General features: G+C 37.6%; 1 protein-coding gene across 1 annotated transcript in view; it reads right to left on the minus strand.

Annotated features, from left to right (window-relative positions):
* The window catches only part of MRC1 (mannose receptor C-type 1), a 91,763-nt gene that overhangs the window by 36,359 nt on the left and 29,799 nt on the right, over nt 1–25,605 (minus strand). The window contains exons 6-12 of the mRNA XM_026478991.4: nt 24,376–24,522; nt 20,617–20,802; nt 13,616–13,773; nt 11,920–12,030; nt 5,954–6,069; nt 3,606–3,754; nt 704–903 (exon numbers count right to left, since the gene is read on the minus strand). Of these exons, the coding sequence (XP_026334776.1) occupies nt 704–903; nt 3,606–3,754; nt 5,954–6,069; nt 11,920–12,030; nt 13,616–13,773; nt 20,617–20,802; nt 24,376–24,522 (1,067 nt within the window). The remainder of the gene's footprint in view (nt 1–703; nt 904–3,605; nt 3,755–5,953; nt 6,070–11,919; nt 12,031–13,615; nt 13,774–20,616; nt 20,803–24,375; nt 24,523–25,605) is intronic.

Here is a 25,605-nt window from a genome sequence, read left to right on the forward strand (position 1 = left end):
AGCACATTTCTGTATTTGGCTACATCTAACCTTCTCAAGAAAGGATATGACTTACAAGAGTGAAAAAAACACCCCAATGCATCATTCACGGAGGTTTTTGTCTCATTTGTTTTTCAACTTGACTCCCTAAGAAGAAAATGGATGGGCCTTGCAATGGATGAAATGATAGCAGAATATCAAATTATCATTTAAAGGGCACAGAGCAGCCATGGGCCCCTACCTCACAATGCCTTCATCTCCCAGCAGACGTTTACAACCAGGGGCTAACTCAGAACCATGGAGCATTACCTCTCTCATGCCACATGGGCACTTACCTAAACACTTGGGCTTTAAGAACAGGGCAAAATGGGATAGCATGAAGGGAAACAGAAATTTTCATTAAGATGCAAGGAGGTGGGAGCTCAGACTAAGGCAAGGAAGCTTGCGAGAGAGGAGAGACAGAGGGAGAGTGATGACAGCAGGGCGCGTGAAGACAGCTTCTGTGAGTCATGTTAGTTGGTTAAAACACAATTGGTCATTAGCAGGCACCCAAGAAGAGCTTTTTAAAAAACTGAAGCCCAGCTCCCCTTCCAGCTTAATAAAATGAGAATTTCTACAGGTCGAGCCTGGGCACTGTGGTTTTGGCTCTATGTTAATTCCTCATGTGATTCTTTAGGCCGGAACATATTCCACATTCTTTATTAGCTTAGCAGTCGATACTCACCTTGAAACACAAGCTTGTTTTACTGCTGGTGCCCCAGTCCTCTGGACATTTGGGTTCGGGAGTTGTCGTGGGCTCCGGCGGGCGAGTGACTCCTTCTGCCCAGTGTTTGCATACAAATTTTGCTTTTTCTTCACATCTCAAAACATCCCACAAGCCCCCTGCAACTCCAGTTCTCATGGCAACGCATCCTGTTTTCCGCCCTGTATTAAATATATAAAGTAGAATTCACTTAACAGGTGCTACAGACAGCTGACCATGCTCGCAGAACACAGTACAAACCAGACTGTGAAACTAAGTGGTAAAGTCTGCATGTGGAGAGGGACGCCTGGGTGGCTCAGTTGGTTAAGGGTCTGCCTTCAGCTCAGGTCATGATCCCAGGGATCCCTGGGATCAAGTCCCACTTCGGGCTCCCTGCTCAGTGTAGAGCCTGTTTCTTCCTCTGCTTGCTGCTCCCCACGCCACCCCCATCATCTGACAAATAAATAAATAAAATCTTAAAAAAAAAAAAAGGCTGTGCGTGAAGAGAAAATATGGAGGAGAAATCCAGTAGCATTTGGCAATTCATTTATGCTATTTTCAACTGTTATTTACCTTTTATTTGTGTGGCCTACATCCCTAACAGAATTTTGATCTCATATATCAGGGGTTTTTTGTTGTTGTTTTTTAAGATTTTATTTATTTGTTTGACAGAGATAGAGACAGCCAGCGAGAAAGGGAACACAAGCAGGGGGAGTGGGAGAGGAAGAAGCAGGCTCATAGAGGAGGAGCCTCATGTGGGGCTCGATCCCATAACGCCAGGATCACGCCCTGAGCCGAAGGCAGACGCTTAACACTGCGCCACCCAGGCGCCCCTCATGTGTCAGGGTTTTGATAACATTTTGTATTTCTAACATCTGTCAGGGTGCCCCTATACAGATATTTAACAATACAATAATTTTAGTATGATAAAATTTACCATAATGGTAAAAATAATGGTTTAATTTTTTTAAAAGTTTTTTTAAAGCCATTTTTTCCCCATAGGGCCCTTGTAGGTCTCTCGGAACAGAAGTTCTTCTCACACTCCAAAATGAAATACAACTGAGCTAGAGATTTTAGCTATTCATTGAATATGCAAATACCTCGGACTTGTTTCCTGTACTTAAAATGCAAATATCACTACCTACCTTACAGAGTTGTGATGAGGGCCAGTGTTAGTGGATAAAAAGGCACATAAGATAAAATGAGGACTACGGTCAGCTTAACAATTTATAAATCTGTTTTATAGTTGTGATTATTTCCAAATAGTAATTCCATAAGGTGGAACTTTGAAAACAGCAGGAGTCTTTGCTGCTAGAATGAGATCATCTTTTATTATTATTCTCTTAACGGACATTAAGTGTTCAGAGGTAACTCTCACAGTTCTGGGGAGGCACATCTTTTCCAAAACATTTTCTCTATGATCTCTGATTCTCTATGGCTCTGATTTCATCCATTTTTATTCCCTAAGGACATTCCAAGATTAATCTCTCAGAGTCCTACTGCTGAATGAGCAACACCAGTAAAAAAAAAGGAGTTTGGCCTAGAAAGTAAGAATCACCACTCCTACTGATGTTTAAAACAAAACAAAAAAGTGTATACACAGTTCTTAATATCCTGCCCAGTTAATTAAAAAAAAAAATGAAATCGTACTTTGAGAACATTCAATAATTCACTAAGAATCACACTATCCAAATTATTGATCTATTTTCTTAATTTGTCAATAATTTGAGAATACACATTAAAAGAACTTCTGAAGATCAGGACTTATTAGGCCAAGTTGTAAATTCATGCACTTGAGCTAATGGTCTTCCTTTAGCTTTTAGCCCAGACACAACGAAAGATTTGCTATAAAGGATGTGGAATTTCTGGATGGTGTCATACAGAGTCATGTCCTATGCTGTGATGCCAGTGTATAAAGAAGGCAAACAATCTTTCAGAGGCTATTTCCATTTTATTTTATTTTTTTTAATTTTTTTTAATTTTTAAAAAATTTTTTATAATAATTTTTTATTATGTTATGTTAGTCATCATACAATACATCGTAAGTTTTTGATGTAGTGTTCCATGATTCATTGTTTGCTTATAACACCCAGTGCACCATGCAATACATGCCCTACTTAATACCCATCACCGGCCTATCCCAATCCCCCACTCCCCTCCCCTCTGAAGCCCTCAGTTTGTTTCCCAGAGTCCATAGTCTCTCATGGTTCATTCCCCCTTCTGTCAGAGGCTATTTCCAGAACTACTTACTAGGGAAAGCAAATCAAAACTGATAGGGAGGCACGGTGTTGTGAGTGCAAGTGACACAGATTTGGGAATCACATGGGTTAGTCTAAATCCACGCTTGGAATATTTCTAGTCACATACATTTTCTGAGTTCTAGTTTCTACATCTTTAAAATGAAGATACTTCAACTCACCTGGCAGGTTACTTATAAGGATAAAATAAAATCCAGGACATATAAAAGGCTAAGCAAGACAGTGCCTCCAAGACAGTCGAATAATGCCTTCCACACAAATGCAATTCCTTGTCCCGCCACCGAAGCCCACTGATGGTCCCATTCATCCTTGCACTCCAAAGTTTTAAATCCCTTTCATATAGTTTTAACTTTACAGAAATAAGTTAACCATTTGGAACATCTGTGGCCATTTAGGATTTCTTAAATATTTTTCAAACAGAGTAGTGGCAGACAATGGGTAGTTTTATCTTTCCTGTTTTCTTAGACCACTGTGAACTAATTAGAAAATTTTTAAAAAATAAAGAAAGAATGAAATATAAAATGCTGAGAACATAGTTGATACACATAGTCTATGCTGGAAAGGTACATGGAAGGATATGGACTTGTAGGGTGAATTAAAACCTCAGCCCCAAGCATTGCACATACCTGGCATATCTGAATTCCAGTGGGTGAACTGAACCTTTTCCTCAATGGTCCACTGAAAGGTCCCTTTGTTTTGCACATCCGAAAGTCCTGTCCAAAAATATCTTTCAGGCCTCAATCCAACCAAACTAGTCAGAAAGGCTTGTTCATATCTTAAGGAAAAAAATTAATTAAATTTTAGAAATTTGAATTTTTCCAATTAGCCGCATGAAAAGTATCTCAGTTGTATGTTTGAGTTATGATTTCGTTGATAATCCAAACATCTCATGTTATATTGATAGGTCATTTAAATTAAGCAAATTTCTACTAAGGAAATGAGGGGAAAACACCAGAGAGCTGCGTAAATAAAATCATTCAAATATACTCAAACTATTTTTCTCTATTCCTCACCAGCCCCTTGGCCCTTCCTCAAAATGTAAGAGAATTCTGAAAAGGCAAAGGAGAAAACTACAGCATTTCAAAATACATTGTTTAAAAAATTAGTCCAGGGGCGCCTAGGTGGCGCAGTCATTAAGTGTCTGCCTTCGGCTCAGGGCGTGATCTCAGGGTCCTGGGATCGAGCCCCGCATCGGGCTCCCCACCCTGCTGGGAGCCTGCTTCTTCCTCTCCCACTCCCCCTGCTTGTGTTCCGTCTCTCGCTGGCTGTCTCTCTCTCTCTGTCAAATAAATAAATAAAATCTTTAAAAAAAAAATTAGTCCACTTTCCAAATATTTCAAATGCTCTTGGTTAAGTAAATCGTGAGGGTGTAACATTATCAAGGATGATACAGATGGAAAAATCTCTGTGGATTTCCCCCTCAATTTTATTCTCTTATCTCAGGTCTGAAACAGAAGAGAAAATTATTGAGGAACAATAGAGAAGCAGAGATTCAGTCTCTAGAAAAAACTGGGCAGAGTCACAAATTCCCACATTTTCTCTCCCTTTGGATCTCTTCCCTACATTTGGCATAATCGGGTAATGACACAATTTGGTTAGTAAAGCAACCAAAGTTTGTCTTCACGGACAAACATGACACAATGAGGCAGCAATGTAGGCAAAAATCTTTCTTTGGAGCAAAAGAAAAGTGAGTCTCCAAGTTTCCGGGAACAAAGAGAGGTGGATGACTCCAGAGAGAACAGAGAGGGAAATGCAGAGGTTACCGTAATAGAATATTTATATGACCCTAATCTGAGTAATTTCATTCCCTAAATTGAACAAACAAGAAAATTTTAAAGTCCTAAATTCAATTTTTATCAAATGTCTAGAAACCAAATTTAACCACAGAGTTAGTGAGCTCCTGAATATAAATATCATAGAAAACACAAAGGAAAACAAACCTAAAATATAAAATATAGGGAAATCTCTGCTCCAATGAACCAAAAGATCAATTACAGTGCAGATCAGAATATGTTTCTATAGTACTTAAAGACATAAAGTTCATCTTGCCATAAGATAAAAAGTATCTATATTCAGATTTTCAGGCATTAGCATTATATGAGTGTGCTACAATATATTAGACGTGTAATTGTATGTAAAAAAGGACATGGTTGAACCACACGCTCTTTTACAAAGACTATGCAAATTCTATTATATCTTTCTTTCTTTGGTTTTATCAGTGGATTTTTTAAATATCAATAGTATTCTCTACATCTTATTGGGTATGCCTTGATAGGTCAATGGATATAACTTACAGTATTAAAACTCAAAACCTTCTTACCTTTTTATTATAAGTCAAATGCACATTTTAAAATTTCTTTTAAGTTTCTTCTGTGCTTAATCCAGTGCTTTGCAAAGATTAAGGGAAAAATTAATAAAAACTAAAACCTCTAAGATGGTTGGGACTCTAGAAGTCAAAAGTTATATAAAATCCTCTATGTCTATGTGATTTTTCTGAACCTATCAGTCTAGCAAACGTAGCAAAGCAAAAAACAAACAAACTCACTAGAAAAACAGAAGGATGTAAAGGAATAATAAAATATTCAGTAAATCTCTTACCACCTTTTCTGGTGGAGGTAGTGGTAAAGACAGAAAGCGGCATTTTTGAACTAATAAATTTTACTTAGCCTCCCTACTTGAAACAATTTGATATATACTAGATCAGAAAAAAGTCTGATCCACAAACTATGTTTACTAGCATATTAACAAACTGTTCTGAATATTGCTTTATAGTTCTAAAAGGAGCAAAATATTTTACAGTAATTGCAATGAAGAATCCAAATAAGGATATGATTTTTAATGCTCCTACTTTCACAAGCCATACCTCAAGATCACACATAATCTACAGAAATTTAGAGTGTGTTGATATTTAGGCTTCTCTGAAAACATTTCATTATTTGACATACATTCAAATAAAATTAAAATAGTTGCATACCTGTCTTCAACAGTTGTTAAGTAAGCCTTTTCATTTATACAGGTTTGGTTTGCTTCCATGAATGTTGAAAGTGTGTGTCCAATCAAATAGCAGTAGAAGCCATGTCTTTTCCAGCCCTATTAATGTTATCAAGCAGATTATCCAGGATTTAATTAATATTAATATTATTTGAACAATTGTTCTATCGTGAAACATAAAGTGATAAATGACAGAAGTATGTAGAGAACACAAATGTGGAAAACTTGAAATGCAATGAAAAATATTTATATGAATAAAGAAAACAGTAGTACATTGTTCCTCTTATGACACAAAACTAGGGTCAGGGCATTCATTCTCTCCCCTCCTGATACTTCTTCCAACAAAGGTGATTTGTGAAATGCGTACTGAGGAACCTGAACAGAATGGCCAAGGTTTCTGTATTAGAATAGGTAGCCACAGGAAATAATTTGCTGAGTAGCAAACCTAGTTGTGTACTAAAGCCAAAAGTAGGTAGTGACTAGAAAGCTGTATCATCTGGTCCAAGAAGAATTCTCATCAAACTTCTGGCAACATGATTCAGCAGGGTTCCTCTCCTATATTTCGAACACACAGAAATGCTAAATAAAAACATAACAATAAACAAAAAATCCATACTTAAGGAAATCTTCAGGTAAGGAAAACACATGGAAAATGAAAATGCTAGAATGGGAAATGCTCAAGCCAAGACTATAGTTGCCCCATCATGTACCAGACCTAGACTAGGGTACTAGGGTCTAGAGGCAGGGGTACTCATGTCCGTTTAAATGAGGGTATTTGGCCATCAGCCCACCTGGGGCAGGGAAATGGAACTGAAGCTCTTACATAAAGATGATCCCACTGGGGCGCTTGAGTGGCTCAGTCAGATAAGCGGCTGACTACTGACTTCAGCTCAGGTCATGATCTCGGGGTCCTGGGATCGAGCCACATGTTGGGCTCCATGCTCACTGGGGAGTCTGCTTCAGGATTCTCTCCCCCCCCGCCCCGCCCTGCTCATGCTCGTGCTCTCTCTCTCTCTCTCAAATAAATAAATAAATCTTTTTTTTTTTTTTTCAAAAATATATGGTACCCATTAAGGAGAGCCCCTCTGGGAAAGGAGAGTGAGAAAACTCTATTCGCAGAACCAGGCAATAGCAGATTCTTGTCATCTGCCTGGGGTTCTAGGTGCAGAAAAAAAAAATCCTTCTGTTAAAAATACTGATTCTGTGCCAGAGATGGGTGCTGGTCCCAACGTGACACTATTCACATTGTATTAGAGTCCACAGCCAAAAACATAAAATAAATCTTGGTCTACAAACGGAGAAATTCCTAGGCACTCAGAGAAGTAAAATGCAGAACCACACAATAGAAACATTTCCACAACACGGGTCATGTAAGGCTTTGACGTTTGAGGCTTAGGGTGGGGATGGGATGGGGACTTATCACAGTCAAAAATTACAAACCATGTGAGGCTCATTTTATGGGAAAGTCAGCAAGTAATGTAATAAAATAATCTGGAAAAAAATATAAAATAAAATAAAAAATTAAAAAATTAAAAAAATAAAATAAAATATAAAAATAAGCCTGGGTGGCTCAGTCAGTTAAGTATCTGCCTTCAGTCTGGGTCATGATCTCAGGGTCCAGAGATTGAGCCCCATGTTGGGCTCCCTGCTCGGTGGGGAGTCTGCTTCTCCCTCTCCCCCTACCCCTCCAGCCCACTTGTGCTCTCCTTTCCTTTCTCAAATAAATGGATAAGGTCTTTAAAAAAACGTGTTTCAGACTACTTAACAAAAGAAGACAAAAGAAGGAGAATGAATAATGAAAGATCAAAATGCTATGAACAAAGAACAAGAGGATCTGAACACACAAAAAATAGAATTTCTAGATATATATAATCCTATAATCCTGAAACCATGTGGTTTTAGGAAGATTAGTCATTTGAATGAATGTAGCAGAGAGATGAACATATTTAAAGAGATTTTTTCAAAACATGGAAAGAAAACAAAAAATAGAATGAAAACCTTGAAAATCAACCAAAGAAAAGTTTCAGAATCACCAAATAAAATTGACTGATAATTTTCAAGAATTAAAAGAGACAAATTCTAAAAATGAAGCACACTAAGTATCAACAAAAGAAAACTAATCCAAGTCTCAAGATATTGTGCTGAAAGCCTGCAGAATGACAAAGACAATGAGGAGAACTTAAAATCAATCAGAGAGAAAATACAGAGTACCCACTTTTAAAAAAGAAGAATTAGCTTAATAACAGGAATGCCAATGGCAAAAATAAGGGCCTGGAGAAAATGAAATGATATATACACAGTGCTGTCTGAAAACTGCTCTCAACCTAGCATTTTAAAACAAGCTACCTAAATTATTCTGCAAAGTGAGAAGGGATCAAGACATTTTCAGATAAAGACAGAGAGTTTTCCACTCCCATATCACCAGTGAAAAAAAATCACTCAAAGATTTACTTTGGCAAGAAGGAATTTTAAGTCAGGAAGAATAAATGGCCTAAAAGTCACATGGAACAAAGAAACCAATAAACGTCTTAGTGAATCCATGTCTAAATGCCTGTATGAATAGCAAAGATAACAGTTGCAGGCGAGAAGTTAAGGTATGGGAGAGCAACAAGATGTAGGGTCTAGTTAATATCCTGTACCCATATCAATTACCTCACTGCGCTACTGTCCTCTAGTTACATAAGAAGTTCTCACTGGAGGGAGGAGAGTAGATGGCACCTGGGAATTCTCTGTGCTTTCTTTCTCAGTTCCTTGTGAGTCTAACATTATTTCCAATATAAAAAAAATTTTTAATATTTAAGTGGAATAATAAACTTCATTCTGTTCAGGAAGCAGAGACAGATACTGATTAACTTCATATCAGAAATGTATGTTAAAAACCCAAGGTTAGGGTGCCTGGTTGGCTCAGTCTGTAAAGCGTCTGCCTTCGGCTCAGGTCATGAGCCCAGGGTTCTGGGATCAAATCCTGCATGCAGCTCCCTGCTCAGCAGGGAGTCTGCTTCTCCCTCTGCCCCTCCCCATTGCTTGTGATCTCTCTCTCTCCTCAAATAAATAAATAAAATCTTAAAAAAAAAAAAAAAAGGAAAAGAAAACCTAAGGTTAACCATTAAAAAAAAAAAAAAAAGTGGAATATATTTTCCCAAACCTGTAGAGGAAAATGGGATCAAAACATTCAACAGAACCAGGGGAATGCAGGAAAGTACAAACAAGAGAGAAAAGAAATCAGAACAGTAAATAAAATAAAGCTCAGAATAAGATGGTAGAAACAAATGCAAATATATCTGTATGCAAAAAAAAAAAAAATCTGAACTCATGTTTGCCAATAAAAAGCCAGAGTTCCTCAAATTAGATAAAAAATAAAAATGCAGATACATATTTACAAGAGCCATTCCATGACATAGAAGGATTAAAAGCAATTAATTGAAAAAAAGAGATTCTGGGGAAATACCAAGCAAAAGAAAGCTTCTGCAGCAATATTGATATTATTTAAAATTGACTTTCTGGTTAAAAAAGCATTATTTATAAGGAAAGTAATTACATAATTAAAGGACTGATGTATCAGGAAGATATAACACAGAGGAAAGTATATAAAACAAAAACTGACAGAATTGCAAGGAATATAGAACATCTAAATAATATAAATTGTTAAGTTTTCTTCCCATCAACATATATAGACCTTGAACTAAACAATCAAAGGTCATTCTGTCCAAGCACACTGAATATTCACAAAATCTATGAACTAGACCATAAAGTCTCAGCAAGTAACAACAACCAAAATTCTATATGATCCCAATGAAGTGAAATTAAAATCAATGGTCTCTAATTATTTAGAAACTAAAAAACAAAATTCCCACCACTACCACCAAAAACCTCACTGATATCAACACTCACACACACACACACACACACACACACGCACACACACGCACGCACTTCTAAATAATTCAAGGATCAAAGAAATCTTAATGGAAATCAAAAATATTTGGAAGTGAATCATAATGAGAGCACTCAATAAGAAAACTTGGTTGGTTGGTCCAGGGTTCCAAGTTTACCTTTCATTTCTGTAAGTATTTAAAAACATTCATCTGAATGTCACATCCATTAATCCCACCACCTAAAGCTCCTGGTACTAGATTTTATAATTTCAGATTTCAAACTCATCCACAGGATTCCTCCTCAGCCGGGAAAAGGGAACTTCTGTATCAAGCAGTGTAACATTTGCATTTGTCAGACATCCTGGAATTTCAGCGACTCAGGACCACTTTGCCCCAATTTTCCACAAAGCAAGGAATTGAAAGCTGAACCCCAGATCTGTATAACACACCTGTGGTTTTGAATTCTCAAAAAGGTCCCCACACCACCAAGTGCTCAGGCCCAGAAAGAAAGAAAAAAAAGTCTTGTTATCTTTCTTTGCTAGTGAGTGGATTTTTTTGTTGTTGTTCAAGTCTTCCCAGCCCTCTTACCTATAGCAAGTATTTTTAAACTGGTCAAATTATTTAATGTCTCTGAGCTTCAGTTTCCCCTTCTGTCTAATCAGGAACATCATGTTTATCATTTAAGATCATTGGCAGCATAATAACTACACTCAACTAACAGTTATGGATATTATCTTATTTTTCTTATTACCACCCTACTGATTAAATTGAATTTTACCAGACATGGTAGATACGACAATTACTACACTATATATATAACTTTTATTATCTGTATAAACTGTTACATGTATATAAACTCTGATCAATTGTATAGAAGTAATAACATTTAAGGATTATTTCTTATTTATGGAACATTAGAATAATATACACTCTCCCATATAGCCATATGATTAGGCAAGGAATATGTAAGTACACTGGTAGCGAACCCAGTAGTCCCAGTGGAGAGACTTGGGGTTGAGAGGCCAGGGTTCTAACCTTGCTTCTGTCACTCTAAGAAAGTCGTAGCTTCTCTGGGCTGAATTTCCAGCACATAAAAATTAAAGGGGGGGATTTTGATTATCACAAAGATCCTCTATATCTCTAACGGTCTCTGATTTTGTGTCTGCTCGATGTTTCTTGATGGTTTATTTGGACAGTCCTAAATTATGTTTTATGAACTCTCAGCCTTCTGGTGTTTGTGACAAGATGATCTGATCACAACATGACATGCTTGGAAAGAAAATTAGTTTCTACTTTATTTTTATCCAAGAGAAGTGAGAAAGGAAAAAAAGAGGAAGACAAGCAACTCAGCAGTTAAACAGGAAAATGATAACCGTACACCATGTATTTTGTTGTTTCTTTATGCTGTAGAAATTGTTTCACAGAGATTATTTACTTTAACCTCGAAGAATTATCAGTGCTGCGGGGAGGTAGGACGAACCGAGGGACAGGCGAGGGTGATGGATACTAAGATGGCAAGGCTTTATTCAGTGTAGCTGGTTACTGCTGGCTCCACCAGCTAGTCTGATCTACTGGGAGCAATCCCCATCAGAAGCAGCATCCTCAATGGAGGACATCCTTATAAATGGAGAAAATGACAGGATAGTTTGCTACCTGAAACTTATGGTTATCTACTGGAAATGTTTCTACAACCCATAGGACAATCGACTACCAAGGCCTCAATGACCCTTCTTCCATGACCATAACCCACCTGACTCTCATTACCCTCACCAGGCTCCATGAGTGTGGTTTTAGTCTCTGTTCTCGCTCCCCCATTGGGGTGGGAGAATTCCCACGGCGTTCTGAAAGTTGCTGCTGACCACCTGCACCCATAGTAACTGTAGAGAACACCCGAAGAGGCTTTCAGCAGGAACAATGATGCCAAACCCTAACAAGAACCCGTTGAATGTCTAAACAGCTAGAACACTCGGCTACCCTATGACAATAAAAAAGCACCTTAGTCGCCAAAAAAATAAAGCCAAGATATCACATGCTATTTTCAGGTCTGAACTTACTGTGCACGCTCTATACTCACTTTCTGGCAGCCTTGTTCTACTTCCACTGTTCCCGAGGGTTGGGTTTGAGATTTCATCTTACAGATGTAGTCAAGAGCCCGCTCGCAGGCCCGATCCGCCCAGTACCCATCCTGCGGAAAGCCAGGAGAAAAAAAAAATGAATGATTACCAGTTGTTTGACTCTGAGGCTGTTTTCTTGTAATCGGGCCTCAGAAAGGAAAACAAAGGTTGTTAAGAGAAAAATGGCATCTCTGAAAGGGAGGTAAATTGACATTGTATAAGTCAACAGCAAATTTGGTTCTGGCCACAAAGATGTGAAAAGAGATTATAGTCCCCCAATATGTTTTATATTTTGGCTGTCCATGCCACTGTGCAGAGGAATCTAATGAGAAACTAAAAAGCTGGTAAGCCTCTAAGTGATGGTGTCAACAGAAGGCCTACAGGCAAGCAGCCTCTTCCGTCAGCTGTTTTCAAGTTAACCAAGTACCTAGCAAGCCACCCAGAAAAACTCCCTCACCCAACACACCAAACTTGAAAACACACCTGAAACCAGTCATCTCTCCTCCTTTTCCAATTCATATTAATGAGTGTCCTCCTGGGTCTAAGTCTCCTCGTCCCACTCCGTTTCAGATTCGGCCTGCTCCCCCTTCCTTAGAGACATCACATCAAAATAGCCTCTCCTCTCCTTCTTGTTACTACCAACCACCTTGAAAAAAGGTTTTCTATATTGTCTGCCTCCGATTTCTCATTTCTCACTCGGTCGCAACCCACTGCCATCTGGTACTCAACCTTCAGCCAGAGTAATATTTCTAAGTTGAAAAATTGGTCTTGCCAATTCTGGGCTAAGGCATACTTCCTCCACCTCAATACTCGTTAGTGTTCCTACCCACCCTTCCACCTCTAACTCTGGGCTTTCGGTCATACTGTCCTTCAGTTCTTTACAAGAATACTGCTTTCTGGTTTCCTCTTCCTAGGACACACTTCTGCCTATCCTTTCAATAGTTAACACCTGCTTTTTTCTTAAGCTTTCAATTAATCACAATGAAAACAACCCCAATGACAAAATAGCGGCTTATACCTACTGAACAATAGGCTTGGGTCAGTCACTGTGCTTCTTATACGTATTAACCCATTCAATCCTTACACCCACCATGAAGCTGGGTACAATTATTATGCCCATCTTATAAATGAGAAAATAAGCCATGCATCAGAACCCAGCCTTTTAACCACCATGTCCATTATCCATTAGCAAAAGATAATTTGATGATATTCTTCAGTCACTAAAGTCCTATTTAGGACACGGAAGCAATCTTTTCACACATGACATTTCCATGTAACCTAAAAGAACAAACGTAGCTCTCCAAGTACAGACTGCAGATTGTGCAACTGAGAATAGACCTAAGTACATCTACTCACAGCAACCAGTCAAAAATAGAACCAAAGCTCTCGTTTGATCAGTCGGGCTATATGTATTGCCCTTTAGAACCCAGCACAGGAACCATACGAATATGGGTTACTGGTTATTCTCATCCTTGAACTGAAAGTTTCTGTCTGTGGCTTTTCTAGTCCTCTTGAAAGTTTGACTTTACTAATCAATTGAAATATAGATAGATCACCTAGACTAGAAACAACCTAAATGATGATATGTAATGAGTGAGGCAGGAAGAAAAATACCCTCTGGTTTTTGCTAGATATCAGCAAATAAAGTTGCCTTACCTTGCCTTTCATTACAACACAGTCTTCCTGCCTGTTGTTTTCATGGCTTGGTTCCCCACGAAGCCATTTAGTAAATGTGACAGGGGTCCCATCACTCCACTCAAAATACATTTGAATCTTGATGTCATTTAAGCCGATCCATAACTCATCATTTGGCTCTAAACAGGAAGAAAAACACAAAAGTAATGTACATATGTTTTCTTTCCAAAAATCAGGAGGTTATCAGGAAAGGAAGGCCCCCTGCTTTATTAACGAAAGTTCTACTCCCTTAATATTATAACAGATAAAAGACCACCCTTTTGAGTGTTAATCTGAGATGTCAATTACATTTTATGTTGTCAATATTAGTTTAATTGCACAATGTATTCTTTACACTGTGAAAGCAACCTTATTCTTTTATTGTGGGAGTATCATATATCTCCTGGCAGTTGCTAAAATGAGGCTGAAGTTGGTCCATCATTACCCCCTCTCTTGTGAAGCTACTTTTTTGTTATAAATAACCTTCCATAACAACTCCACTCACAGTGTTGGAAATATGATAGCTTACTTATATATTAATCTATTTAACTATTACTAAATCTCACGAACGTTTTAAAGTACTATTAAAAACCACTTCTATTTTATTACTGTGTCCTTATTAAGAACATTCTAGGTGTTTCTGTTAAAGTTCAATATCTGTAATAGGAGTGAGAAGATACATAAGCTGAGGTGTTGAGCTGTCTCTCCTGACATTTGGGACTTATTTACTAGTATATAAATATAAATGAATCTGTAATCATTTTCACCATGAAATACCAGAAAAACTCAAATAACAAATAAAGCTTAAAACAAAAACAACCAGGTACATACATAAAATGTGATCATTTTGTTTTATTCTATGAGGAACATTATTGGCTTTACCTGTAGTTAGAATTCTAAAAATTCTAAATATGACTAAAATGGGACAAAATTTAAGACCTAAGTTTTCATGGCTAGAAACATATATATTTGCAAATTCAAAAAATGAAAGAATACACACTTCAATATCTATTTAATTTGTACTACTGGAAATTTCATCATGAATGCTTGATTTATGTTCTTTAAATGGTAAAAATAAAATTACTTGTCAAGGATTATAAAGATGATGTTGTAGTAGAAAATAAGAAAAATGCCACACTATAGAGGAATTTCCCTAAATGGTTTCATCTCTTCCTCCTAAAAGTTGTCACTCAACTTTGCTTTTGGAGAAGTCCCTGACTGGCCCATTGCCAGCCCCAACAGATGTTTCCAGTGCCATGGAGCATGAATGACATTGTCAGGATGATCCCCTTTTCCTTTCACTTAACTGGCAGATCATGATCTTTGGGGCAGCAAATATAGGCTTAAAAATGACCTCATGTGCCCTTCCAGGATTTAGGTTCAAGACTAATCAAAACCTAAACTCTCAAGTCCCACAGTTAAAATAAAGTATTAAGAGTTCCCTATAAACATTTTTTCTCACCAAATTGTGCACCTCCCTCTAGTTTTTATAATTGCTAAGCACAATCAAGACTCTATTAAACTATATAATACATGAGTGTAAAAAGTTGTTGGACCAATTGTTATGAATCAGTTCAGGAAGCTGTCTCAGTTGATGTAGTCATAACTTACCTTGTGCAAGTCCCAATTTCTCCACTGTATGTCCACAATTAACATAAAAGGTATTATCTCAACTACCTAAAAAGTTTTTCTAGGCTTTTGATTTAGAAACAATAATTTTCTTAACTTTATTTACCTTTATCAATACTATTTTTACTGTTTTAAATAAATAAGCCTTATCAATTAAAAAGAAAGGAAGGATTTCCCTAGTGAAAATTTATTAATTTCAAGGCTGAATTTTAAAGCAAGCTCCAAAGCTGAATTTTAAAGCAAGCTTTGCCAGAGGTGGTTCAAGATGGCTGACAGGCAGACCCTGAACTAACTTCCTCCCACAGATACAACAAATCTATAGCTACATATGGAACAATTCCCCCTGAAAGGAACCTGAGAACTAGCTGAACGACAACTCTACAACAAAGGATAAAAAGGCCATGTTGAGATGGGTAGCAGAACCAGAGACCCAGTCTCGCTAAAAACCCCACCAGGGTGTAGTGACCCACCATCAGGAGGGGTCTCACAGATATGGAACTCCTTCCCAGAGAGCGAGGGGTTTGTGTCTTACATCAGGCATCCCAACTATCCGGATGTGTACTATAGATGAGCCCCCAAAACATCTAGTTTTGAAAACCAATGGGGCATAAATCCAAGAGAACCAAAGGGCTGTAGGGAATAGAGATTCTACTCTTAAAGATCTCATATGCAGACTCACTCACCCTAAGGCCCAGGGCAAAAGCAGCAGTTTGAAAAAAGACTCTAGACCATATGCAAAGGAGATTCATTTGCTAATCTTAAAAATTCTGCCAGAGGGGCAAAAACCTGTTGGAACTCTCTCCAGAGAAAACTGTGAAAAGGCACCATTTTTGCATTCTTCCTCTACTTTGCTAGTGTGGGCACTAGCGAGTGCTATTTTTGCACCATCAGTCTAACCAGCTAGCGCCTACCCCACCACACTGATGCTGGAGCCCTGCCAGAGGCAGGTGGGCTCCCCCTGCCCCTCCCCCAACTCACATTTGCTCTCTCTCTAAAATAAATAAATAAATAAACAAACAAACAAATAAATAAATAAATAATATTATCATCTCAATAGAGGCAGAAAAAGCAATTGACAAAACCAATATCCATTTATGATAAAATCTCTCGGTCAATTGGGAATAGACAGAATGTACCTTAACATGATAAAGGCTATATATGGTGAACCTAAAACTAACATACTCAAAAAGCTGAAAGCTTTTCCCTTAAGAACAGGAAAAAGGCAAAGATGACCACTTTTGCCACTTTTACTCAACATAATACTGGAAGTCCTAGCCAGAGCTTAGGCAGGAATAAGAAATAAAAGGCACCTAAGTTAGAAAGGAAGAAATAAAACTATGACTATTTGCAGATGACATGATTTTATAGACAACCCTAAAGACGTCACCAAAAAAACCCTGTTGAAACTACTAAACAAATTCAATAAAGTTGCAGGATACAAAATCAATATATAAAACTCTGTTGCCTTTTTATACACTAACAATGAACTATAAGAAAAAGAAATTAAGAAAACAATCCCACTTTCAATTCCATCAAAAAGAATAAAATACCTAGGAATAATTTAACCAAGAAGGTAAAAGACCTGAGACCTGCACACTGAAAATTATAAGACTTGATGAAAGAAATTGAAGGCAACACAAATAAAGAGAAAGATAGTCCATGCTCAAGGATTGGAGAATTAATATTATAAAAGTGTCCCTGTTACAGAAAGCAATATACAGGGGCACCTGGGTGGCACAGAGGTTAAGCGTCTGCCTTTGGCTCAGGGCGTGATCCCACCGTTATGGGATCGAGCCCCACACCAGGCTCCTCCACTATGAGCCTGCTTCTTCCTCTCCCACTCCCCCTGCTTGTGTTCTCTCTCTCACTGGCTGTCTCTATCTCTGTCAAATAAATAAATAAAATCTTAAAAAAAAAAAAGAAAGCAATATACAGATTCAATGTAATCCCTATCAGAATATCAGTGGCATTTTTCACAGAAATAGAACAAACCTAAAATTTGTATGGAACCACAAAAGATCCCAAATAGCCAAAACGATCTTGAGAAAGAACAAAACCGAAGGTATCACACTCCCTGATTTCAAACTATATTACAAAGCCAAAGTAATCAAAATAGCATGGTATTGGCATAAAAGCAGACCCAGATAAATGGAACAGAATAGAGAGCCCAGAAATAAACCCATACATATACGGTCAATTAATTTACAACCAAGAAGGTAAGAATATTCTGTGAGGAAAGGATAGTCTCTTCAGTAAATGGTGTTTGGAAAACTGAAAGCCACTTACAGAAGAATGAAACAGAACTACTATCTTACACCATACACATAAATTAATTAAAAATAAAGACTTCAATATAAGTCCAGGAAACATAAAACTCTGAGAAGAAATAATAAGCAGTAAGCTCCTTGACATTGCTCTTGGCAGTATTTTTTTGGATCTGACTCCAAAGGCAATGGCAACAAAAGCAAAAATAAGAGAACGGGACTGTAGCAAACTAAAAAGCTTCTGCATAGCAAAGGAAAACAACAACAAAATGAAAAGGTAACTTCCTGAATAGAAGAAGAGATTTGCAAACCATATATTCATTATGGGTTCATATCTAAACTATATAAAGAATTCATACAGTTTAGTAACAAAAAAAAACCCAATCTGATTTAAAAATAGGCAGAGGATCTGAATAGACATTTTTCCAGAGAGTCCATCCATATGGCCAAAAGACACATGAAAAGATGCTCAAAACCACCAGTCATCAGGGAAATGCAAATCAAAACCATGATGAGACATTACCTAACACCAGTCAAACTGACTATTATCAAAAGGACAAGAAATAAGAAGTGTTGGCAGGAATGTGGAGAAAAGGGAACCCTCTTGTGCTGTCGGTAAGAGTATAAACTGGTGTAGCCACCATGGAAAACAGTATGGAGTTTCCTTAACAAATTAAAAATAGGATTACCATATAATACAGCAATTCCACTTCTGGGTATTTATCCAAAGAAAACAAACACTAACTCAAAAAGACATATGCCCCCCACCGATGTTCATTGCAGCATTATCTACAATAGCCAAGATACAGAAACAATGGATGGACGAGGTGTCTCTTCAACAAATGAAGAAGATCAGGCATATATATGTTCCATTGTGTACACACACACACACACACACACACACACACACACACACACTGAGATATTATAAAGCCATAAAAAAGTATAAAATCTTTCTATTTGCAAGGACATGGATCAACCTTGAGGGCATTATGCTAAGTGAAATAAATCAGACAGAGAGAGACAAATACCATTTGATCTCACTTATATGTGAAATCGATAAAGCAAAACAAATGAACAAATAAAACTCTTAGATACAGAGAATAGATTTGTGGTTGCCAGAAGTAAAGGAGAGAGAGGGTGTTGGGGAGAGATGGGTGAGGGGATCAAGAGGTACAAACTTCAGGAGCACCTGAGTGGCTCAGTCAGTTAAGTGTCAGGTCACAATCTCAGGGTCTTGGGATCGAGCCCTGGGTCGGCTCCCCACTCAGCAGGGAGTCTGCTTGCCCCTTTCCCTCCCGCCATTTGTTCTTTCTCTCCCTCTCAAATAAATATATGAAATCTTTTTTAAAAAAGAGGTAAAAACTTCCAGTTATAAAATTAAAAAGTCATGGAGCTGTAATGCACAGCGTGGTGACCATAGTCAATATTGGTAACTAGGTTTATTGTGGTGATCATTTTGCAATTGTGGAATCATTATGTTATACACCTGGAACTAATAAAATGTGTGTCAATTATACTTCAATAAAAAATAAATAAAAGCAAACTTCGTCAGCCAACTTCCCTAGGTAGCTATAGCAATAAACATATAAGCTTCTCCTACTACTGTATCATGTGACATAAAGTCGAGAAAAATTTGCACTTTGGGTCTATGGCATCTTAACTCATCTGTTTTCCAGTGATTCCTCTGCAAACTTTATTACCTGCTATAAGTATCATGACTTGTATGCCATGATATTATTCAGACATACCAGTCCTGCTTACTTTATTATTGTCTAGTCTGAACCCTCCAGAATGGACAGATAGAGAGTACAAGAAATTGTTTACAGGCTGCCACAGGCTATTATCAGGGCCTATTAAATGGAGTGAAGTACACAGAGTAGAAAGAATTCCATTTGGCACAGGTGCTAGAAGTACTGGTGTTTTGGGGTCTTTGCAATCGCTTTCTGTGCCTACGCTACTAATTCCTGTCTATTTGTCAACTTTTTTCTTCTCCCCTCCCCCCAACTCCTATCAATTTTCAGGCAATAAGTGTCAGGAAGCAGTCCACCACCATCCATTTCCTCTTGTTTTGCTGGGTGGAAATGAACAGCTGTAGCTAGTCAGCAGGCTGGGCGGGGGGGTGGACGGGAGGGGGAAGCAAAAAATGATCATCACTTAACCAGCAGGTACCCCCCCAGTTAGCATTCCATTCCTCCTCACCTGCCTCCTCTTCGGGAGAAGGGTTCCCAGTTCATTTTCCCTGGTTGTTTTTTTGTTTTGTTTTGTTGTTTTGTTTGTTTGTTTGTTTGTTTTGATAGAACCAATTTTTGAAAACTTCACAATATTTTGTTTGGTACCTTTTCAATATAATATTTAAATTACATACCTAAAATTGAGGCATACCTTTCTTTAAAGGTTTGAGGCCAACACCTAACCACCCCAATAAAAATATCCTGTTTTTTTCACTGCTCAACACCAGAGCAGCACTAGCTAAGTTAATAAAGAAAATAAAATCCAGAGTATGAGATGGTTCGTTTAGAGATGTTTCTGGTGAGAGAAAATATGGCATTTAAAAAAGAAAATACATACATGCCAGTGCTTCCAAGAAATGAAATATTATTGACAAACTTCAGGTAGACTGCTCTGAATGCAGATTATATTGAGAAAAGTAATATTTTTTAAAATGTCAATTGACTACAAATTATCTCTTTGAAAAAAATTCTTTAAATTTCAGGGTGTCTGGCTGGGTCAGTTGGTTCAGTGTTTGACTCTTGTTTTCAGCTCAGGTCATGATCTCATGGTCCTGGGATCAAGCCCCGAGTCGGGCTCCATGCTCAGCGCAGAATCTGTTTGGGATTCTCTCTCTCCCTCTGCCCCTCCCCCACTCGTGCTCTCTCTCCATCTCTCTCTAAAATAAATAAATAAAATCTTTAAGAAACTCTTTAAATTGCTAAACAATTTTTACTTTTTATGCATGATTAATATTTACTGTATGTATTAAATAATCTCATTATTAATTTTAAATTATTAAATTAAATTTAACATTTATGATTAAATGGGTGGAGAGTGAGGGAGAGGTAAGCATATGACTGCTGTAAGGTTTCTCACCATATCCCAGTTGGGAGATGATAAAGTCAAATTCCTCGATGCTGTGGATACTGGCTAGATCACCACCTTCCTTCCGACATGCAGTCAAGGCATCTCTTTGGATTTTCTTCTCCTCTCTGTGAATCTTGTAGCAGTGACCTGCGTACGGCCACCACTGACTTGGACAGTTAGTAGGCACATCGCTTTCTAGAGAAAAAAAGAGGTTGGAAAACATTTAAAAGGGAAGATTTTTTTTAAAAAATGATAACAAAATTTTCTATCATTCGGTATACAAAACAATTCATAGTTATAAGCATTTCAAGGTAATATTTATTTTTCCTTTTTGGCTTGCATAGTCACAAAAGATAAACCAGGTGGGGGCAGAAGGGCCACCAAAGAGCCACAGAAACCACAGGAGCGTGAGCTGGCCACCTGTGGCTCTGGATTGACCCACTACCTCCGGTTTGCTCCCGCAAGATGGCGTACGATACTGCGGTGACCACAGGGATTTAGAGTCAGAAGTCTTTCAGGCAAAACCTGAATTTGCCACAAGTTGTGTGATCTTGGGCAAGTCACATCACATAAACCAAAATATCCATATATAAAAAAACATTTCAATAATATTGATAACAATACTAATTGGAAGTTATCCATCCTCACTCCGTTCTTCTGAACTAGAAAACATTTAAGATAATGTTACTTTAAATTATAAATACACAATTATTATGTAAGTCAATGAGTAATAGTGGCCAACATCCTAATTATTGCTACTAAGGGTTATGGTCAAATTTCATAAATCTTGATTTCGTATTGCAAAAATGAACTGTAATAGTCACGAGCTGGGGAAAGGGAAGGGAAAGATGTTGGAAGGCAGAAACTCAGGTTATTCATCCTTGGATGCCCTAGGACTGGCACGCGGCCCGGCACGTGGCAGGTGTAATGAATGTTGGTCGAGAAAATATATTTGATATGCCGCAGCTTATCATTGCCATTTACAGATACTCTTTCAAACTGCAATTTAGCAGTGTACCTTGCTTAAAGACGGATTGTATTACCAAATGAATGTTAATTTATACATTTGTTGGGTAGTGAATGTTCTCAAATGTGCTGCCTTAGCAAATGGTCAATACATTAAATGCTTGTTACTCCTTTAATGAATCCTTTAAAGCCCTTTCTCCTTACGCACCAGGACTGTCTGCCCACATCTTTGAGTCCAGGATTTGGTTTACAGTAGTCATGTAAGTAAACAGTCACCCATGATGACCAAACACTGTATTATTGTCACAGAAAAAAATGCACATACTTAAAAAATTCTAGCCCCTCAATACAACTTAGATATTCAACAAGTTAGTATAGCTCTAGGGCCCTCTGGTGGGATGTTTTGATTTTGCTACCTAGGAAGCTGAAAATAATGTCAGCAAATGCTGAGGCCTTCAAAAACTGAACAGGTGACCTTTAAAAATATCTTAAAATGTGAAGTCCGCCAATGAAAAGGAGTTCCATGGGGCAGCCAGAAAAGGTCACCTGCTCCTCAAGAGCGACACTGTCTAACAGAGATACAGTGTAAGCCACGAATGAGAGTTGCATATAGAGTTTTTAATTTGCTAGTAGCCATGACAAATAAAGGTAAAAAGAAACAGGTAAATTTAATTTAAATAATTTGCTTTATTTAACCCAGTATATCCCAAATAGTATCATTTCAACATGTAATCAATAAAAAAGAAACCATGAGATATTTTCCTTTTGTGCATGGGAAGTCTTGGAAATGCCGCATGCATTTTACACACTTAGAGCACATCTCAGGTCAAACTAGCACCACTTCCTGCTCTCAATGGCCACTGTGGTTACATGGCTACTGAACTGGACAGTGTGGGTCTAGAGACCCAGGAATTACGACGAACGAGGTAACATTGCAGGGTACAAGGTAGAACTCTTGCCCCAGGGGGTCACCAATCATGTGTGCTGCATAATTTTAACTCTCATAGGCTTTTCCAATTTCTAGTTTATTTGAGTTTATAGATAAGACAGAATGATTCATCCAGGAAATACAGAGAAATTCAAAACCCCATGTCAAATGAAGGTTAGCAAGTGAAACAATGTGAGGCATAGTAGAGAAATTAGACTAATTTATGGACTGCTTGACAGTTTGAACAAATTTTCACAGGAAACACAGGTATTAATATTTCCCTTTACAGATGAGGAATCCAAAACTGGGGGTTAAGTAACAAGGCCAAGTTCCAGAATTCTGCTTCCTATACCAGGGAAGCAACAAAACAACCATTCTCCTCTTCCCCTAAGTGGTAATTCCAAATCTTCTGAAGGAGAATTGTATGAGCTTTTCCAAGGAGAAAGAATTATACTACTTCTCCTATGGGAGGAATAGAAGAGATGAAGTGCAAAATGATTGAAATCTCCTGGACACATGCTTGCAGTCATAATGGTGCCTCTGTAAATATCATCGAACCCAAGAACCAGGACACTCATCTGTACCCACTGGAGATCTTGACCGTATCTGTCTCTATTAAAATTGCAAATACACCTACTCCTTGTTCTGGCAACTCCACTCCTAGGAATAATCATGTGCATGAAATGACACGTGTATAAAGTTATTCACAGTAGGATTGTTTGTAATACTAAAAAATCAGAAGTAAATTGAAGGTCCATTAAGAGGTGACTGGTCAAAAAGTATATACATGGTCTCTCACTGTAATGGCTATTGTGCAGCCATAAAAACAAACCAAGAGGCTATTTATGTACCCTAGAAAGATGTCCAAAATTTTTTATCTGGAAAAAGTGAAGAATATATGCATTGTATGCTGCCATTTGTAGAAGACAGACAGAAATGATCATAAACATATCTGTTTATGTATTTATAGAATAGCCAGATAAGGATAAACACCTAGAAACAGTTATTTATCAGGGAGTACAACTGGGTATTAGAGGTTAAGAGGCAGAAGGAAAATACTATTTTTTTCCTATCATTTTGTACCTTTTAATTTTCCAGCCATGTCAATCATATTTTAACATCAATTTTATTGACTTCAAAAGTCAAGGAGAAAAGTCAAGAATGCCACACTGTCAGATTTCTCAAGCAGAACACATACATACATACATATTCCCTTTAGAGCGTTACGTATCTCCAAAAACAGCTGATAGTGAAAAAAGTGAAGGTCGTTTGCTTTTTGTCAACTTGAAAAAAGGGTACATTCTTGTGTTAGTAACTTAACTCTTTTATAAAATTATAAGAGAGAGCATAATTGAATTCTTTCCCCAGAGTCTAACCTACATATAAAATTCACTTAGTACTTTTTGGATGTTTTATCCCATTTCTGTGTAGACTTCCATTGACGATGCTAAACTTACGGCACTAGAGCCCAGATGGATCCTTAAATAGCAAGAATATAATAAAAACATCCTCTGCAGATATTTATTTCCTAGCTTGGATTCCAGTTTTGTCACATGTGCAAGTTTTATATATCCTCTGAATATCCTCCTCCTCATCAAGAATGTGTGAATAATAATGCCTTACTCATAGGGCTGCTATGAGGATAGAATTCTTATTTATGTGCTTTCAAAGGCTTTGTACATGCCTGAACACCACGGCACACTCAGGAAATGTTAGTGACCATTACTAGTAACCAACAAAAAGAAATCCCATAGGAATAAGCTTCCTCCATAAATTATCAACAAAACCTGTCATTTCACACAGTTATGCGAGGCTATAATTTTCTTCTTTCAATTATAATATCTTCTACACTTCAGATCAAATAGGTCACTTACCAGAGGGAATCACAAAAGGATTCAAAGTTGTGTTGCCCTTTTTACAAATATAGCCTAGTCTCTGAACACATTCCAGATTTTCCCATTTAGCATTTTTCCCAGGATTTAGTGACACACAGCTTTTTCCAGGTTCTGTTGACGGACTTCCTTTGGGGAAAAAGAAAAATCAAAGTGGGATTATTATAGGTATTACAAGCAGATGGCCCCCACAACCTCAGGGCTTCATCCTTGGGATTTAATGGATCTCATTCTGTCTCTGGCTTCATATTTACGAATAAATCTTTACTGACTGCAGAGCAAAAGTTACATTGAGTATCTATTTCTTTTCTTGTCCTTAGATCATTCCAATGTCTAAAATGTTGATTATACAAGTTTACTTCTTTGAAATAACTTTTTTCACAATATCAATAATAAAGCTAGACCTTATCATCTTGAACAGTCTTCACACTGGGTTTTGTTATGTATAACAAAATGCACAACACATGGTGTTCCAAAACACCATATTAAACATTGTAAATACCTACCAAAAAGCTAAGTAAGGCTAACTGTGAGGAGCAAACTAGTGAATTTCTGAACACAAGGAAATTTTCTCCAACTAGAGAGAGGAAACGGAAGAGGAAGACAGGAAAGAGGAGAAAGACAAGGGAAGGGGAGCTTGAGAAGCAACATGACATGGGAAACGCTGATAAAGTACACCCCAAACTCAGACTCTTCCTCAAGATTTTCGACCCAGTGTACTGAAGATTTTTAACCGCTAACCCTTCATCCCGTATCTTACTGAAAATTGATTTAAAAAAAAAAAAACAGATAAAGTCAACTCTAGGAATACAAAATGCAATGGATACATGCAGTGATGCCCGCATCTCTCATGCTTTTTTGTTAGTTAACACAGGATTTTAAAACCAGTGTTCTGAAAACTAGCTCCATCTCTCCCCTGAAGATAGGGTGGTGAGCCACATTTTGTTAACAACTCTGCTCTGTGACCTCTGACATGTATATAACCTGGAGCTCACTTTGCCTTCCTGCTAGATGGGAACCACGTCACCTGCTCCATCAAGCTTTTGTCAACATTTTTTGAAAGTTGTGGAAGAATACACAAAGAAAAACATTGTCAGTGGTAAGGACTTTAATATATCAGTTAGTTGTCTTTAAATGGCTACAGTAGTTATGTATTTGAATTCATACTTCTACAGCATTTGTGTAAATTATCCTGACCTCCAATGTGAATGT

Source organism: Ursus arctos, unplaced genomic scaffold (genome assembly GCF_023065955.2).
Source record: "Ursus arctos isolate Adak ecotype North America unplaced genomic scaffold, UrsArc2.0 scaffold_30, whole genome shotgun sequence".
Classification (NCBI taxonomy): Eukaryota; Metazoa; Chordata; class Mammalia; order Carnivora; family Ursidae; genus Ursus; species Ursus arctos.